The sequence below is a fragment of the Rousettus aegyptiacus genome, unplaced genomic scaffold (genome assembly GCF_014176215.1).
Source record: "Rousettus aegyptiacus isolate mRouAeg1 unplaced genomic scaffold, mRouAeg1.p scaffold_m13_p_12, whole genome shotgun sequence".
Lineage (NCBI taxonomy): Eukaryota > Metazoa > Chordata > Mammalia > Chiroptera > Pteropodidae > Rousettus > Rousettus aegyptiacus.
Genome location: NW_023416287.1, coordinates 35,648,269 through 35,668,067, shown reverse-complemented (window position 1 = coordinate 35,668,067; position 19,799 = coordinate 35,648,269). Strand labels below are relative to the sequence as shown.

Below are 19,799 nucleotides of genomic sequence, written 5' to 3'. Positions count from 1 at the left end.
TGACATCATGACAAAAAAAGCAAGTTAAGTGCTCGCAGTCAGCCACATAAGCCGAGAGCACGAGGACAACATGGAGGGTTGTTTCCCACAGCTGCCACCACTGCTGTAATCTCCTCTGGATGTAGAAAGGCAACAGCTGCTGCTCCAACTGCTCACAGCCAGACACAGGACAATCCCCAACCTGTTGAAGTCAAAACAGCTGGAAACCTTATGCCGCTTCTTAGGCGCCAAGTTGGCAACAAGCTGGAGATGCCGGGAATCAGAGAAATATGACCACCCTTGTCTCTCTCCCCAGATACCGATTTCCCGGGGAGCAAAAAGTGAGTCACTGCACCAGAAAAAAGAAGTGTGATGAACAGTGAAGATCCTTGCCTGGCCGCAGAAGTTATTTAGCAGTAGGATCGTGAGGGTATGCATGTACCAGTCTGTACTGCTGCAGAACAAAGCAACCCAGATGGCAATGCAAAACAGCATCAATCATTTATTGTTATTATCTCTCCTGGTTCTGGGGGTGATTAGGCGAAGCTAGGCAGTTCTCGCTAGGGTGCACGTGGTCACAATCTGATGATGGCTTGGGCTAGGGACATCTAGAAGGGGGTCTATGCTCACATGTCTGGTGGTCAAGGCTGACTGTCAGCCATCAGCTGGGACCTCAGCTGGGGCTGTCGACTGGAACACCTACAGTTGGCTTTCCATGACATCTGGGCTTGCTCCTGCATGGTGGCTGGGTTTCAAGAGCAACCATCCCAAGAGAGAGTTGGGTAGATGCTGTGTTGCCTTTTATGACCCAGTTTTGAAAGTCACACAACTTCTACACCCATAATCTATCTGTTAGAAGTGAGTCAAGAAGGATAGCCATAATCAAAATGAGGAGAATGAGAACCCATTTCATGTTGAGAGAAAGATCAACGCATTTGTGAGAATGTTTTAAACACCATAAGGTACAATCATTCCTCTGGGGTTATACAAAGGATCTAGATGCCTCAAATTCCAGGTGAGAATTACCTCCCACTGTGACAGACTGAAAAACATCATTAAATTGGATGTGGTTTTTTTCTGGGAGCTTTTAGAAGCCCTACATTTGGGTGGCTCTGGAAATGTGAAAGCATGTAGGACCTAAATACCAGGGCTACAAGGTTCCCTAATTTAAACATATCGAGTCACTTTGAAAGATGTTTTGTGTGAAATACAGATTCCATTTCACACAAGATAGAGCCCAGTAAGGGATTAAACAGTTACCAGAGGATATAGACAGTTTTGCTTTTGATGCTGAATCCAGAAAATCCAGTGTGTGCCTCTAAAATAATATGTATGCTAGAGGCTAACGTCTGTAGTGATACCACATTTCCCAAATTTTATTCAGGTCTCAAAGTCAATATTCTCCCTGAGTATACATAAAACCTAGACCCCTGGCTCCAGCAACACTTGTAGAAGTAACTCTTTTACTTTAGTTTATTGCAAAATAAAAAGATATGCTTTATGAGCAAAGGCTCTGTGTTTTTGCAGAAGGAGTTTAAGCAAGATTTTGTTAGTGTTGCCCTTTTTCAATTTTGACAGGTTCTGAGATTGCCTGGGGGTACCCAGAAGTCCAACACATGCACGGAGGCAGTCAAAAATGAATGAGGAAGAAAGGAGTGGTCTTCGTGCAAAGTTCTCTACTCTTGGACCCTGGCCTGAAAGGCTTCTTGGGCTTATCCAGCCTAAGCCCTCTGTTTAGTGGGCCATTGACACTTGTACACACATGACAATGCAGTGAAACTAGTCAGGTGAATCTGAGTGCCTTGGCCTAGCAAGGAAAACCCATGCACACAGACGAAGTGCAAAGTGCCATTATGCGGTCTTCCTGGGTTAGGATGAGCTTTCCTACCTATTTGATGACACTGAAATCCCTTAGCTGGAAAGGCAGAAGTGGATGTTTAAAAACTGCTGCCAGTGCCCCACTCACCTCTCTTCTCCTTAGCGCATTGATGCACAATGACCCAACTTCCAACTGCCAACACCCACACTTCTTTACCTGCAAGTCGTTTCTGGTCATGGATGCTGCTCTGCCTGTGAGAGGGGCAGACTAGATGTGCCAGGGCACTGCCGCCCCTGGGAGCAGCCCTCTCAATGAGTGAGGGAAGCTGATGTATACATACCCAGCTCCCTCACCTATGGGAGGGAGAACTACGAGGTGTCTTCGACACTCTGTCCCAGGGGTTCCAGGGAGGGAAAGCCCAGTTGCCCCCAGTGGTAACTGGCTGATGACACACCATGCACTGGCTACCTTGCCCTCCCTCCCCATTGTCTCACTTCCCCATGCCCTACTAGTATGTCCTGGGATCACCTCCCAAATAAACTACATGCACCCAAATACTACATGCATCCACTTCTAAGGAAATCAAAACTGCATCAAGGTACTTGATGGTTACAGAAAGAAATTAATGATTGTCAAGGGTGTGCCATCACTGTACAAGTCTTTTGTACATCTCAGTTACCTACTTCCAATGAACTTGTGTATCAGGAACTGACAAGGAAAATAGGGAAATAAATGAAGACCCATGTCAACAAAGGGTTATGTCTGGACAGAGCTTGTTTGGGAAAACGAGGATCTCGCCCTTTCAAAGACACACACACACACACGCGCGCACACACACACACACGCGCACGCGCGCGCGCACACACACACAGACACACACACACACACACTTCCCACTTCAGTGCAGAGCTGGTTCTCTTCCCTAATCGGGCATCATGTTCCCAGTGCAGGTGATGACAGAGACAACACCTTCCCCTCTCTGATGCTGTGTTTGTGACAATGAGTGTGCCCAGCTCTACCAGGGAAGAGTGCCACATGGTCCTCCTGAGCTCTGAAAACAGCTCTCACAGCAGCATGCACACAGCTGTTTACTCAATGAATCAGACCATTTTCTCCACCTTCTCAGTTCTCCCATTTCTTGTTATAACTGAAAAACTGAATATGCAATGTTGCACCTGGAGCAGCCTGTCCGGTTATAAGGACAGAAGGACAAAGGAGATTGCCACTTCCCTTCTTTCCCCTCCCCACAACCAACCACAGGTATCTGAGTCCAGTGCGTGCTTCTGCTCTGGAGGAAAGTGAGAGGGGCAACGGGAATGACTGCGTTTGTCTGTAACTTACCTGCCCTGGTCAATCAAAGCTCTTACCAATTTTTCAAACAGCACAAGTCTATTTGAAAGTTGAACTAAAATATCTAAGTAACCAAAATCTATAAGGCATTTCCCAACAAGAAATACAGCCAACATATTAACATTTGTCATACATGTATGTGTAATCTGTATGTATACATGTCTATCTACACATATGTATGTGTGTGCATGTATAATCAAGAAGTATCTACACACAATAACATGGATGAATGAATTTTTCAAGAATAGTGTACTGAGGAAAAAGACTTACATAAAGTAAGCCCCTGGGATAGTGTATGGGTCATGTATTTAAAATTCTAGAACAAGCATAAATTAATCTATGGTGATAGAAATCAGAAGAGTATGTGAGGGTGGGGATTCCCGATAGGGGATATGTGGGGACTTCCTGAGATGGTGACAAATCTTATACCTGATAAGGAAGCACTTATGCATGCATATGTCAGCACTCATGGCTGGTACATTTAAGACCTGTGCACTTCATTGAATATAAATGCTACCACGCCCCCCCCCCAAAAAAGGATAAATAAACAATAAACTCTAGTTAATGGTATGCATGCTAAAGTATGTGAGAGGGAGTGTATTTATTTCTACAAATTACTTTGAAATTCACTAAAATAAAATAAGATAAATTGGTGGGTTGATACAGGGTTAGACAGATGAATAACCATATGATAAAAACAGTATAGTAAAACGTAAGTTACAGAACCTAGATGCTGAGTCTGCAGGTGTTCATTGCAAAAATTCTTTCAACTTCTCTCCATGTTTGCAAATATTCATAATAAAATGTGGAGTAAAAATAATGTACAAAGTACCTAAAGGTAAGACTGAGACTATATGGGAAGAAAGAGATACAAAATTTAAAGAAACAGCCTATGAAATCATGGCTTTGACAAGACAATAATTCTAGACTCAAAATGACAACTACTGAGAGATTTTTGTACTCCTGGGAATCACTAAGCAGAGCTACCAGGCCCCAAGTTATTTAATGGGCCTGGGCCCATTAAAACAAACAAACAAACAAACAAACAGCAACAACAGCAAAAACAAAACAAAATAAAACATCCTTTTTTGAGCTGTGAATACAAATAATTCCTGCAAATGGGCTCATGAAACTAGAGTCACTGGATAAAAACACCTGACAGAGTGGTAGGCACAGGTGTTACAGATTTCTTTCCTTTGTTTTAAAATATAATTTTCATTGTATTTCTCATTACAATGGAGCAAGCAGTGGGGAAACATTCTGTTTCTGGAACATGGAAGGACAGCTGTCCATGGGCTACAGGTCACCCCTTTTCTAGTGAGTTGACTCAAGGCACATCCAAAGGGCAGACTCACAATGGTGAAAGGGGGCAGAATGGAGCACAGAACAAGCCCTACTTCTTTTCCACCTTCTCACTGCCCTTCACTTCTTTTATCTGCTGTATTCATTCTGTATACCCGACCTCATAATGTATACTCAGTCTAACAACCAAAATTCACATTATCAGCGATTTTCCTATGGACTTGCCCAGGGCAGATTAAAAAGATTTCAGAGTAAGTGAAATTCCTAGTCTCCAAGAAAGATCCACTGGGAGGCTTATATGACACTGACAGGCTGCACATTTGCTTTGACGATTCAGAATATTCCCACTTTCCAGCTATGTACTATAATATTAGTATATGTCAGATTCCTTTTACTTTACTCCTATAGTAAAATCCTCATGTCCTAATCAATGCAGGAATAATAATCACAATCTTCTACACATGACTAATTGGAAGCTTGTTTGTGAGACCCTTCAAGATGAGAATGTACTGGATACTTGTGAAATGGGAATCTATTCACAAGGTGAGTGTTTGCTGTGTGCTAAGTACTTTACACACTTTATTCCCTTGACTCTTCATGGCAGCCCATTCTGTTCGTACTATGAATCATCCCACTTCACAGGGAAGGAGACTCAGGCTTTATGTAGTTAAATGACTAGTCCAGGGTCCCACAGCCCATGGAAGTCAAAGTCAGGGCTCCTCTCCAGGTCTGTGGAACCCTGCTTCTCATCTCTAACTCCACCCAGAAGCGCTTTACAAATACATAGCATGGGTACCCCTTATCTTCTGGATCTTCCATTGACCCTGAGGCAGAATGGGTACTCTGAGCACTCACTTAGCAACTGAGGTAACAGAGACTTAGGAGTCCCACGTTGACTCCTTAGACCCCAGCCCTTTGCTCCTTCCAGAGTGTCCCATTCTGATGGTCTACAGCCTGTTCCCTTCCCTCTGGGTGAGGCCTCAAGTCCCACTGCAGGCTCAGGGCTGAAAAGTCCACACTGGGCTCTGCACAAAGGCCTTAGAAAGAATGGATAAGCTGCTGGACTGGGCTCACATCCATTTTGTTCTGAGTTGGCTTCTAAAATAAGGCTTCTAATCTTTAATTGAGGGATTTTACTGTTCTGTTGTAGGAATTTCTGCCAAACCAATGGTTTAACACTAGATCAGGAATGTCAGTGGTACCAATGTGATAATCCAGACATACTTATTTAAATTTACTCTCCAAGTTGGAATGAGGACCCTGTCATGGGGGACATGTTAACTGGAGAAGTGGCTGTTGGCCCACTGCCATGGAGAATCCCAGGTAGGAGGAAGCAGTAGGCTTGGTGACTGATGCCCAAGATGCAGTCTGGAAAACATACGCAGTGGGTCATCTCAAACACATTCTCACCACATCCCTCAACCACACTGCTCTGACTGTTCCTTGGAGACTGTTTTAAAAAGTCTGAGGCCTGGAGAGGCTGCCATGAGCCTCTGGGAAGAAAGGCTAGGCTCTCAGCCTACCCTGAAGCTCCCAGAGTCCACAGTCAGGACCAGAGTACTAACAGGGAGAAATAGTCAGAATCCCGGTGCCCTGCTCTCAGGCCCATAATCAGCCCTGTACCTAGGCCAGCCCAGGCTTCTGAGAAGGAGGGAAGGAGAAGGTGGGAAAGGTGAGCACTAGGCAACCAACCACATTCTAGAAGGCAAGATTAGCTTCACTGATTGGAAGAGGCAGGAACATTCTCTCCTGACTCTCATATACTGTACATACATTTTAAAATATAGCCAGGGTGGAACTCCCAGGGAAGTTTCTCAGGGAAAGAAATGTTATAACAAAGCCTAAGGACCCCAAGATGAAGTCTAAAAATGAATGACTTTTGTGTGGCTCACAAGGAATGCTGGATGAAGAAAGAACTTATAACATGATAGGTTTGGTTAAGTTTGGCTAGCATTCTGCTTGTTTATTTATTTATGTTTATTTGTTTGTTTGTTTGTTGAGTGGTGATAGGAGATGGGTTCTGACTGGCTTGCAGGCCCGGCTATCTTCCCCTTGCCAAACTCCCATAGCCAGCTCTCCAGTGCCTGGTGATAGTCTCAGCAGTGGTCTCAGCCCTGGGATCAGTGGGAAGCTTTCGAACCACTGATGTCTGATTTCTAGTCCCAGAGACTCAAGCTGTCTTGGCCTGGGGTAAGGGCTTGCACTGAAAATCTCCTCAGGAGAGTCCAGTGAGTTAAGCCAGGGTTCCTCATACTTGAGTGTACCTGATATGCCCCTGGAAAGTTTATGAGAACCCAAATAGCTGGGCCCACCTTCCAGAGGTTCTGACCAGTAGGTCTCAAGTGGGCCTGGGAATGTACATTTCTGACAAGATACTGGGGCTGCTGCTGCTGGCCTGCCCTACAAAAAAACCACTGCCCTGTGGTACCTGAAAACATTTAGATGATGGCAGAGGGTACCCTCCTGGTAACTCTGACTTGCAGATGTGACTTAAAGCCAAATCTATACACAAAGTGAGGGGACACAGCCCTGCCTTGTGGCCAGAGGCATGAGAGAGCAGAAATGCAAGTGCTGGTCTTCACTCTATTGCCAACCAGGAGTGGACCCTGGGGATAGATGCCCATTTGCACTTCTAGACCCCAGTTCTTGTTTCATCAGTGAAATTAGATACTGTGAAACAAGTTAATTTCTGAATACATAATTCAAGAAAAGAGTCCCCAGTTACTCATGTACACTGCTGCTCCAGAAATGACTGAATAACGGGGGGCCAGATGAGAGCGAACCCCCATAGGAAGTGAAGACATGGCCAAGGCCACATTTGTTCCTCAGCCAGGAGGAAGAAGCAGCCATCTCTGTTGCAGACCACACAGATGCAGCCAAGATCCAGATGCAGTGGACCAGGAGGTAGCTTCCCCTTGAGTTAATCCATGGTAGCTGTTTCCAGCCACCTCACCCCAATGCCCATACCCTCCACACACAGGTAAGCTCACTGCTCACTATTCCCAGGGGTACCTGTGAAATGAGCCCTGGAAAAACTGTCCACATGTGATGTGGGCTGTCTAATGCTCACCTGTGATCAACTCCACATATATACTTCACCCTCTGACCCAAGAGGGAAGCAATTCCAAGGTATAAGGAGGATTAGACAGGTGTTCTGGACACTCAGATGTCCTGGAACAAAGGGTAGTCCAGACCAGTGGTTTTCAAATTTTTTTTTGGCAGGGGGGTGAACATTCACTCTTCCTCTTGTAAATAAATCCCTAATACCTGGACAGACACATGTTGAAGGTTTTTGACTGTGTGTCTGCGTGTAGGGGTGGGAGTGGGGAGGCCAGAGTACCTGAGTGACAGACCCCAGCCCAGAGGGGTATTAAAAATATTTAATATGGTACTAGTTTTAATATGGCCCAAATACTATCTGAGGGAAAGGTCAAGAAGAGCAGGAAGGGAAGTGGGAACATTATCATTGCCTCAACCTCCTATCCAGACCCCAGTCCTCAAACAAGGGCCAGCAGCAAACATTTCTGTAAAGGGCCACAGAGTAAATATCTTTGGCTTTGCAGGCTCCGTGATTCATGTTGCAACTGTGTTACTCAAATCTGCCTTCATAACGCAAAAGAAACCACAGACAACACATAAATGGATCTTTGTGTTTGTGTTCTAATAAAACTTTATTTATAAAAACAGTCCATGGGCCAAATTTGGTCAAGGGCCATAGTTTGCTGAACCTTAGAGGAAAAGGGTTTGGAATCAATAATTCCTAAGTTTCTTTCCAAATTTATGACTATGAATTCTCAATTTTTTGACTCAATTTGCCTTGGTCTTAGTCTAATTTATCTATTAATTATACCATCATTCCTGACATGCAGGTATTTTTGTTCCCAGGGCCAAACATGTTCCAACAAGCTAATGAACATAAAAATGCTTTGAAAAGTTTTAAAGTTCTTTGTAAATTGGCAGGTCCACAGAAGCATCTAAGAGCAGAGCTTATCATCCTCCATGTTTTAGAAAGATTCCAAGCACTATTCACTAATTTGGGCTGCCTAGACTGCTTTTAAAAAACAGAGTTTTAAAGACTACCTCAATAAAAAAAGTCCTAAATGGATAGTGAAGCTAGAACAAATTAATAGTGTCTGGCCCTTTCTCCTGGACCTTGAGGCTTTTAAATTCTTCTTAGTATGAAGTTAAAAATCTAGTACTCCCTATTTCATCCTATTTATCTATATAGTGGCCTCTTAGGCCAGAAAATGGCATTAGTCAGAAGCCTCCTAGTTAATCCCTCATATATCTCCTTTGCACAGCTGTAAGAATGTTGCATCGCTGCTGAACTACACTAAATACTCTATCATCCTTAAAACAGTCTTCATAATCCTACGATGTTCTAATGTGCCTCAGAGTGGTAAAGTCTCTGTAAACGATCGTCATCGGTCTGCCCTCCATTATATTTCTTGTAACATATATAATGTAGCTACAATTTATTAAGCACAGACTAGGACTAAGGTTTCCAACTCTTTTACAAAGTTCACTTCATGATTACAGCTCTGTGAAGTGGGCACCTTTAATCTTCATTTTACAGATGGTAGAAATGAGGTTCAAAAAATTTAGGAAACTTACCTGGCATCACACAGGTGGCAAGTGATGGAACTGAGATTTAGTAGTTACTCTGGAACCCAGCTCTTTCTACAGTATTGCCAATGACTTTACCTATACTCAAATACTCATTAATTCCCTCAGGATTCTTACATTTATGAAGAAAAGATGCAATTTGCAAATGGGCACAACTGGGACAATTTCTACCTTACTTGTGACTCTACCAAGGTGAAAACAGAATTGAATTGTGTCACCTTGAGCAGATGAGAATTGTGAAGGTTAATCTAAGAGTTAAGCCAATTTCAGAAGATGTAGATTTGAGTTATAATTTTTCTATAGAGGGAGTATATTGCTTTTATAATAAGTACAAAAGATAATGGAGAAGATTTTTTTTTTTTCAAAAAGGAACACGTCTGGGGGGAAATAATGTAGCAGAGACCAGCTAGCTGTTCACCAAAACTGCTTTCTCTTCTTCCAAGGCATTCTGCTAATGGGCATGTCCCAGGCTTCCTTGCATTTAGAAGTCGTCATGTGATTCTGCCCTGGCCAATGAACTGAGAGCAGAAGTGAGGGTACAGCCCATAAAACCCAGCTGCTCGAAATCCTCCATGCTCTTTCCTCTTAAAGCAGAGAGGCACAGCAACCTTGGAAACCATGTCTGAGGAATGGAAAGCCTCAAAGTGGAAGGCTCCAGAGTCTATGGACCACTTATGACACAGCCACCCACAGACCAGAACTTTATATGAGAAAATAAATAAACTTTTGTGTTAAACTCATAAATCTAAATGATTCATCTGTTGCAGCAGCTACTATTATCCTGTCTAATTCAATAAAGAATTTGATACAAATTAAAGAGCAGATCACAATGAGTTTCTAACTTGTTCCACTTAAGAATGTCAACAGCTATTATTTGAATCATTATGAAAATTACAACTGCAGAGAGAAGTTAGTGAAAGTGACATGAGCTAATACAATAAAGCATAGATTTTAGAACAACAACAAAAAAATGCTCAGTTTTTTCTGGGTTCAAACCCAGGGATAAAACACTGAGGTGACTGCAATTTGTCACTTCAAATATTGTGGATATATTTAGTTAACTAAAATATATTATTAAATTAATTTCCTCTGTTTCTTTTTACTTTTTTAATGAAGCTACTAGAAATTTTAAAATTACATTTGTAGTTTTGCATTATCGCTCTACAGAACATTACTACTCTAGATCATGCAAATGTTAGATTTTCTATCTAATTATCAGTTTTCATTGAATATCTTTGTGTGGTACTTGGGAGGCTCTACTCTGTTTCTAAGAAGCCCTGTGACCTTGGGCAGGACATTTATCCCTTCTGGATCTCACTTTATTTTCATGTAAAAGATGAGAGAGTTGGACCTTTCATGCTTTGTAGATTGGTCATGTTCAGCCCTGTAATTTTTTAAAATTTATTTATTTTTATTAGTTTCAAGTAAATAGTACATTGGTTAGACATTTATATAGTTTATAAGACCATTTTTCTAATTACTCCTTCTCTCCTCTGGTTTTCCACCTAGCCAATATATTCATTCTAACTACATTCTCTATGCCATGCTCCCCATCCTCATGATCATCTATCAGCTAATTTGTACTTTTTAAACACTTCACCCCATTCTCCCAGGCCCCCAACCCCCATGCCCTCTGTCCATCATCAATTGTCCTCTAAATTTATGAGTCGGTTTTTGAATAGTTTGTTCTTTTTGTTCCTTAGTTTCTGCATATAAGTGAAATCATACGGTATTTATCTTTCTCTGTCTGACTTATTTATTTAACTCAGCATAATAACCTCTAGGTCCATCCATGTTGTTGTAAATGGTAGAATTTCATTTTTTTAATAGCTGAGTAATAGTCAATATTGTATATATGAACAATAACTTCTTTAGCCAATCATCTGTTGGTGGGCATTTAGGTTGCCTCCATATTTTGGCTATTATAAACTGTGCTGCCATGAATATTGGGGTGCATAGATCTTTCCAAATTGTTGTTTTGGTTTTCTTTGAATAAATACCCAGAAGGTCATCCCTGTGGTTTGAAAGCAGTAGACACCTGATATTATAGTTTAAATTAAAAAAAAAAACAGTAGGATCTCTACACTTAATTTTGTTCACAACTTGCACACTGAACCAGTCCGCTCTGCTTGCCAATCTGCGCCTGGCCTCCAGTTCTTGTTCAAAGGCCACATTCAATTTTTGGACTAGCCCCATATTGCTGCTCTTGAAGGGACCTTTGGCTTCCCTCCTCTATTCACTTTCAACAGATTATGTGGTTTCTGGCCATTCCAGTAAACATCTGATCAAGTGAACACTCCTGGAACACTCCCTTAGGGCCAGTGCCCTGCCCATGTCACCTTGGTTCTGCTGCACAGACCCAGTATGTCTTTCCATCTTCAGAGACCCTAGACCAAACTAAGCCAGGCAGAGAGAGGGAGCTGAGTCCTTTATCAAAAGAAACTCCAGTAAGCTCAGAGTGAAGCCTATGCCAAAAGCTATCATTTAAAATAGCTTCTTCCCTCCAAAGAAAGAGGCACTCTAAGGAAAAGCTCATTTCTTAAAAATCAGAGAACTAAAAACCAAAAGATGATAGATTTTTCTAGAGACAGCTTGCAAAGTATATAAATAAAATTCTGCAAATTGTACAAATAAATACTATAAAATTTTCATTTCTGCTACAGTTGTCCATGACCCTCAATATTACATTTAACAAACTTAATTTTCTCTGAATCAAATTTATTCAGACAAATTTCTCTTAATAGGTCATCTGAGTAAACAGTTTCAAGTGTTACTTACCAAAAACCAATATGCTTGCAGGCTGTAGATGAAATCGTCAGTGTCAGACTAAGAAAACAATCTTAAAAAATTCAGAGAGCTGGAAAAATTGCAGAGAAATTGGAGCTCAAATTAGCTTTTTCCATGTAGTTCTGGAGGTAAAAATTACAAATTTCCACCAAAACTATATCTTTAGTGACAAGAGAAGAATTCCATTAAAAGAAAATTCAAAATGTACAAAGCAACATGTCTTTAAAGTGGCAGCTGTCATATGAAGAATGTGCCATCTCCATGTTGTCACACCAACCACAGATGGTTGTTCTCTGGTTGGGTGCCTCAGGCTCCTGGTTTTTAGAGAGGGGAAGGAGAGGGAAGGAGACAGGGAGATTGAAGTAAGGAGAAAGAGGTAGAAGAGGAGAGGACAGTGGAAGGAGGGTGAGGCGTAGAAAGAATAAAATGAAGATTGAAGTAGGACATGAATTTTGCAAATGCAAAGAAATTAAGTGAAATGGAGCAGGGCATCTTGGGATGGAAGTTTTTGTGAATCTCTATTTGGGAAACTTGGAATTACTGGATTTGTGCAATGGATGGAATAGGAAGAATAAACTAGTTGCAGGTCTATTTCATAGATGAGGAAATGGACATCTGAGGAGCATCCAGCCCCATCCCAAACAGAGAATACAACCAGAATAGTGGTCACTCCTTCTTCAGTCTCTGAATCTACTTTACTTGCTCTAATGGTATCTAAAGCTAGGAGTTTCAAGAACACAGTCTGAGATGTCACAAACCCTGTGACATTGTAAGTAGCACTAGGTGAACTTTGTGATGAATCAAATCAACTTCTGCTTTTGACCTGGCACAATTACTCACATGGCCACAGCACATGCTAGCACCTTAAGTCCTTAGGTCCTGTGTAAATAATCACCCCTCCAAGCATAAAGGAAACCCTGATGCATCATCTTTGCAAGCACACTACCACTCAGCTGAAATCATCACAAATAGGAAGAAGGCCAGTCTAGAAACACATGGCCCATTTCCTAGCCCCTACATTTAAGATACCAGATTCAACCAGTACAAGTAATATTCATTGCAGACAGGGCTGTTTGACCTCATTGTGAATGGATCTGACTTTGGCTCATTCCAGCCCTCTCACCCAACAGTTAAAGGTAGAGAAGATGGATACTATTAAATTTTAATTCTAAGTCAGGGTCTCATGAATGCTTTGGTTCTCAACTTTTTCATAAAATACCTGTTCAGTCATGACCGAGAAGCAGTCTTCCAACAGCATCCTGGAAAGAGCACCAAGACAATTGGCAGTCATGTGAGTCTGTGGCAATGTTGTGATCAAGAATCCTCTTATAGAAACAGAGGATTCCTCAGAGGCACTTTGTTCACTACCATGGTGAGATCTTCCAAGATTTTCTGTGTTAGATGTGGTGCCTGAGCCTCTCTGCCCACCTAGCTGACTTCCCAGGCCTGGGTCACCTGAGGAAATGACCTCTTGACTAAATGAGATGTACCACAAATGCCCATTTCCATTATAAGGGTCTGGAGAATGTAGCTCCATGACCTGCCTGTAGTGGAGGAATGGGTGCCCTAGCAGACAGTGGTGAATTTGTGAGTGGGCTCCTACTACTCAGCTGCCATACATAAAGCACTAAGCTGTTCACACTTCATTACTTCATTATCAATTCTCACAGCAATCGTGAAAGGTCAGAATGATTACTCAGTTTCACAGAGAAGCAGACAGACTTAAAGTACCTAACTATTTTGCACAAAGCCCAGAGCTTCCAAGCTTCTAAATCGGGATTCAAATGCGGGTGACTGTGATCCCAAGACCCAGATCAGAGAAGGGGCTCTAAGGTCTACATATCTACTCTATATCCTTGAGAGGCTTGCAACTAAGCTAAAAAGGCAGGAGATATGTCAACAGACAAATGGAATGTATAGATCAGCTCATCCAATAGACTTTTCTGAGATGATGTAAATGCTCCAAGATCTGTGCTGTCCAATAGGGTTGCCACAGCCGCATTCAGCTAGTGGATATTAGACACGCGGTTAGTGCAACTGACAATCTGAATTTTTAATTGTATTTAATTTGAATGAATTTAAATTAAGTCACCATGGAATGTCCATACTAGTGAACATAGTTAGAGATATTTTATACAAAAAAGTATTCAGAAAATAGAATGGTCACAGCAGTCTAGGGTGGTCAAAGCAACTTTGTGAAGGAGAAAGGCTCCAGGCAGGCTTTTGATATGTTAGATTTGGAACAGGACCCTTCCTGGTTCAGATATGTTCATCTTCCCTACAGAATTTGGTTCAGAGTCAAGGGACCCAGAAATTAAGTTCAGTCGCCATAGTCCAAAGATGAGAAAATCAATAACATGCCTCCTGAGTTCTTACTCTCCTTGTAGCAGCTCTACACAGCATGAAGAACTCGTTTACTACTTCCACTGCCCTCCTGAAGCCTTTCCTCTCCTCCCTTTTCCTGTTCCTGCCCCTCTCCCCATACCTGCCAAAGGGCTTGTGCTCTTTTTAAAAACCCGAACATCTTTTCTGCCTGTGAGCTGAGTCCCTTCCCCTCTTACAATGTATTTTAATGTGCTGTCCCTCTAATAAAGGTGTTTCTTGATTCAGTGAGCAATGCCACTCACAGAGAGATGACATCATCTCCCCCAAACACAACTCTAACAACAGAGAAAAAAACCCTGCATCACCTCTGGCCTAATATCCTAGGGCTGGTCACAATATCAGATCTGACTCCATTCTTTCCCATACCAAAGGTGATGACTGTGTTTCCCACGACTTTGACTTACCTTTTCTGCAGCTCTCCTAGAAAAAATACAAAGGTAGAAACACACCTGAACAGAACCCCTGGATCTCACCTTTGAGTTTCTTAAGACACCTGCCCTAAATGTCCTTAAAATCTTTCTGCAGTAGAGCTAAATAGGACAAAAAAAAATGGCATACAGCTCTTTCTTATCCATAACCAGAGAAAATGGCAGCTACTGCCCAGAGTGCAGCTGTCGGTTACCTGGCTCAGTGCAGTTCTTGCTGCTCTGGAGTCCTGCGTCTTCTGAAGTCAGAGTGTCATTCACCTGCATCAACTTCCTCCCCACCGTCCACTGCCTGTCTTCCCCTATGAGGTCCATGAAGTCAAGGTCTGGGGAGAAAAAGATAATAACCACACATCACTAACAGCTGAGTTTTAGCCTTTACCCATCTGGGTACCCAATGTCTTAACCAGATATCAAGTGCTCAGACCTACCAGTACCCCTTAGGACTTATCATTGTACTTCAGCCATCCTGCCTCTAACTATTTGAGGGCTTCCTCTGGCTTCTGGGCCCTACTGGGCCTAACAGAGGCAGCCCTCGGCCAATGACTGATAGGAAGTAATATATAAATACCTCAGGCTCTAGTGGGATGACTTTGAGGTATGTATTCTAAACTGGATTCCAGAGTTTTCTCAACAATGCTCCAGTTGTCTACTGTATAACTCTCCTGATAAAGCACACTTTCTGGGCCGCTGTTCTTCTCTGTCTTAATTTCCTGCTCCCATACATGCTTGAAAATGTTTAACAACCAGCTCTCTGGGTGAAAAAGTCCTGGTTTGTAGACATAGGCCAATTTCCATGGTATAAGGGTCCCATCATGGCCTCTTTCAAGCTACCAACATGGCCTCACTGAACATGGATTTGAGAAGAGATGGGCACAATTAGGTCCACTAAGTCAGTATGACTGGCTCCAGCCCACCAGCATCTATTATCCTATCAGTATTTCCTTGAACCACCTCCCAAATAAACCACCTACACTTGAACACTTAATCAGAATCTGCTTCGTGGGGGTGGGGGGGGGGTTACCCAAGCTAAGACACTATTTCGACATCCAAAAGCCTAGGCCAATGAATGCCACATAGCGAGATTTCCATAAACAAAAGATGAGGGCACAAAAGAGGAAAAGTAGACCACTGAATGTGTGATGAGGATAAGTACGTAACAGTGCTGAAGTCTCTATCCGAGGTGTCTGTGGGGATGGAAGTACCCAGAGAAAGAAGAAACTGAAAAGTACATGGAAGAGGAGAATGAAGTTACTTTCTCTGTTGAGAACATGTTGACCTTGAAGTATCTGTGTAGCACTGAAAGCGAGGCATGCTGCCTATGTAAATATGGGTGGAGACATCTCAGAGGACAGAGCTTAAACTACAGAGTGTTAGGAGAGTCATATGTAAACAGGGAAGAGTATGAGGCTTGTATGGATGAGGTCTCCCAGAGAAGGAAAGGAGGGGACTAAAGAGAAGGGAATGGAACAATAAATGGTAGGGAACTCAGCATTCCTTTAGAGAACAAGTAGAGTAAAAGAACTCACCAAAGAAAGGAAAATGGCGTCACAAAAGATGACAGAATTAAAAAAAAAAAGAGTGGCCTATAGCCTTGACTATTATGACTATTATGGACAAATCAAATAGGACAGAGGCAAAGAAACAACAGAGCTGTACATCAGGGGCCACTGGGAGGAGGGGACAGCAAGCACAGGTGGCTCTTTCTAGTGGCTTAGCACTAAACACAGATATGACATGAGAAAATGACTTCCTCTTAAGTAACCAGAGTTACTGAGGTGAGAAAATGGATCTAAGTACAAGAGCTTAATTCACGAGCCCAGTGGCCTTCATAAAAGGCTGGAGTGTGCACCCAATCTAACCACATCAATGTGGTGTTCTAAATGGTCAATGAAAAGTCGGAGGTCATCAAACCTATTCTTATGGTCATCATACCCATTCCTCTATTTCCACGGTGATCCACAGTTTCCCAAATGATTTCACTTTTGTTATTGAATCTGAACTTCATGATACCACTTTGGAAAGAAAGGGGGAGCACAAACATTATCTATTTTGTCCCCTGTTGATCCTCCAACATCTAATGACTGCTGGCTCATAATAGATGCTAAGTAAGTATGTGTCAAAATAATTGTTCTCACTTTGTGGATGGATAAAGTGAGACTTATGGAAACTTCTGAAAATCGCAGTGCTTGTGGACATTTCAGCTAAGCCAACAAGACACAAATAATATCAGCCACTCATTCACTGATGACTTCCTCAAACAAAAACTTCTCCCAGATGTAACATTATCAAGATATCTAATTAAAATTTATGCATACTAGCCAGGACAGCCTCGAGATATTTTCATACAAAGAAAGTAGACTGTAGAGCCTAACTAGAATAAATGATAACTTTAGACTCTAAAATATAAAACTTACATGGTAGCCACATGTATCAGTTTAGCCAAAATTATGAGGATAATACCAAAGATAATTCAAGGGTAAAGCAGGCATTTGTGGAGTCTGGTTAACTTGAATGGTTAATTCTTATGATTAAGGCTGGTGACAAGCACAGAAAAAATTTCAAAAATTCATGAAGAAACAATAGTCAGTGGCCTAAAATCCAACAAGCAGCCCTAAAATGTGAATATAATACCATATTGTCATAGATTATCTGAAACTGTAGAGAAATACATTCCATTTGTCTCAGGCTGGGTTTCTGCTGAAGCAGCCAGAGATGAGGATTCAAGCACAGGTGGTTTATTGGGGGAGGGGGGGAGGTTGATTCCAGGAATATGGAAATAGGAGGGAAAGGGAGTCAGCCAATAGAGGGTACATTTCAAAGGAATTGCCAAAATGAATAACTAGAGCTTGACACTTATAGAAAGTTCTGGGAGCCAATGTAGACTTGTATCTCTGACACACAGGGGTGAGGGAGCTTGGGTATTTATCCACCTACTCCTGGTCTGCCATTGGTTGAAGGCCGTTCCCAGGAGACATGTTCCCTGGCACTTCCAACCTGCCACATGGGTGTCCAAGGAGTGCTCTGGTGCCAGTAAAAAGGCCTTGGCAATGAGATACAGGTGCTAAAAGTCGAACAGTGCTAGTGTGCACTAAAGAGGTAAGAATGAAATGATGTGGGAAGGGCACCAAGGACATCTGCTAGCCTGCGTGAGATCCAAAGATGGAGTCATGCTATGGACCAACCGACTGTCCATTATGCCGTTCTCATAATGTAGGTCAAAGAAAAGTGCTTTGCAGCACTGCAATGCAAAAATTTGCAAAGAAGCAAGAGTTACCCTTTCAATGACTTCCAAAGTTCTTTCCTAGGCCAAGTTTCCACGGTTCTGTAATTGTGAGAGAAAAGCTGATACCAATTAAGAGATATAAAAATAAAGCCAGCTATTGTAGCAGAAAATTAGCAGATTTTTTTAACATAATGATTCAGTATCTTCAGGAATTAGAAACTATTAAAGCAGCACTTTTGTATTCCAAAACCTACAAATTTTCATCTCAACAAAAATATATTTGACTATTGACTACAAATGCAGACAGAGATCAGAGTCTGAGAAATGAGAATGATGAAAGCAAAGCATTACATTCACTTACTTCCCATTGAGAACCAAGTGGGTCAATATTATACCCCATTTCATTAGTCCTCACAAAAAACCTGGTGAGGTAGGAAGAGACAGTTGATACTGGGGTCAACTTACCTTTAGAGTACATAAGTCAGAGTAGAAGTGATTTGCCTATTAATCAGAGCCACATCAACTATCATTTATTAGTTATCATAGCTTCCATTTATTTCCATTCATTTATTGAGTGTCTATATGCAAAAAATATTCCATTTGTTACCAAGTTTCATCTTAACAACAGTATTATTTTCAACTACTAAATCCCTTTGCAAATAAAAAAACTGAAGCACAAAGAAGTTAAAGGACTTGACCAAGGTCACAGAGCAAGCAGAGGGGCAAAATGGTGTCTGAACCCAGGTTTGGTGACCTCAAAGGACATATTCTCAGTAGATCCCAGAAGAGGATGAAACTCAACTGGTTGCATTATTCGGCTATAGTAAGACAGGTCAACAGTGCAGCCCGCACCTCATAATAGTTAGGAGTCTTACTGGACTTTTTTCCAAAAAAACTATTTCCTTAGAAACTATTAGGAACAGCAGTGAGGAGTGAGTATCACCCACATGAAAACATCACAAACAAAAACGAAAATGGTTTTAAACACTACTGGATGCATAATGCTCTGCTCAGTGTGAATTTCCTATCAACTAAGCTGGTCCCATTGGTCATGACAGGGAGGGTTATATTCCTGGACTTAGGGAGGAGGGGCAGAGGGTGGGCAGTGCAAAAGGCAAAGGGGATTTGGAGAGGTGCCCACATTTGCAGTTTTCACTGCTCTCCTCTCATCATCTCGGGCTTCCTTGAACTTCTCTGCTGTGGAAGAGGCTGCTCCACAAAGCTACACTTGAGCAATGTCAACAAAAACACTTGGCCCCTGTCCACTGCATTCTTGGCTCCTCATCTGCCAGGCCCTGGAAGTTGTATGTTGACCTAATTAGTCAGGGAAGCTGGTGGGGGTGTGAAGAGGAAGGCAGCAGGCTCACATGTCACATGTCACCTCTGGTGAGCAGAGGCAGTGTCTGACTGGCAGTGTGTATGACTGCAAACTCTGAGAAGTGGGGAGGGGGAACAGGGTGGGCCATGGAGATAGTATGGGGTGCCTTCTGGAAGGAAAAGTAGTTCTCAATCCAAGACTCAAGCCACATGCACTAAGGAAGGAAAGAAAGTGGGGGCTGGATGCCAAGTTTCCATTACAGAGTTCTGTTCACCCTCTCCTGTTCATGTGTGCTCACTCTCTCCCTCTCTCTCTCCACAATCCCCTTCCTCCTCCCTGTGCCTGAGGCTTGGAGAGCCCAAGGATTTCTGACACCAAGAATGAATTTCCTTGGGAACCCCAGGTCCCAGCCTTCACCCTAAAGACTAACACACTTTCTCCTCTGCACCCTTGCTCCATAGGCTTTCCACCTTTCTCAAATACTGGTCCCAGACTCGGCGGAGATGAGGGGTTGTCTGCTCTCTGAGGAGGGGATTAACTCCTTCACATACATCAGCCAATGGGCAGATTTGTTGTAGTGTC

At 42.4% G+C, this 19,799-nt stretch overlaps 1 protein-coding gene across 6 annotated transcripts in view; it reads right to left on the bottom strand.

Moving 5' to 3' along the window:
- SLC24A3 (solute carrier family 24 member 3) overlaps positions 1–19,799 on the bottom strand; it is a 454,104-nt gene that overhangs the window by 372,440 nt on the left and 61,865 nt on the right. For 5 of the 6 annotated variants that reach the window (XM_016146148.2, XM_016146147.2, XM_016146152.2 and 2 more), the window contains one exon: positions 14,871–14,999. In XM_016146148.2, the coding sequence (XP_016001634.2) occupies positions 14,871–14,999 (129 nt within the window). Of the gene's footprint in view, positions 1–14,870; positions 15,000–17,950; positions 17,999–19,799 lie in introns of all 6 variants that reach the window. The other variant, XM_036229709.1, reaches the window with a different exon arrangement.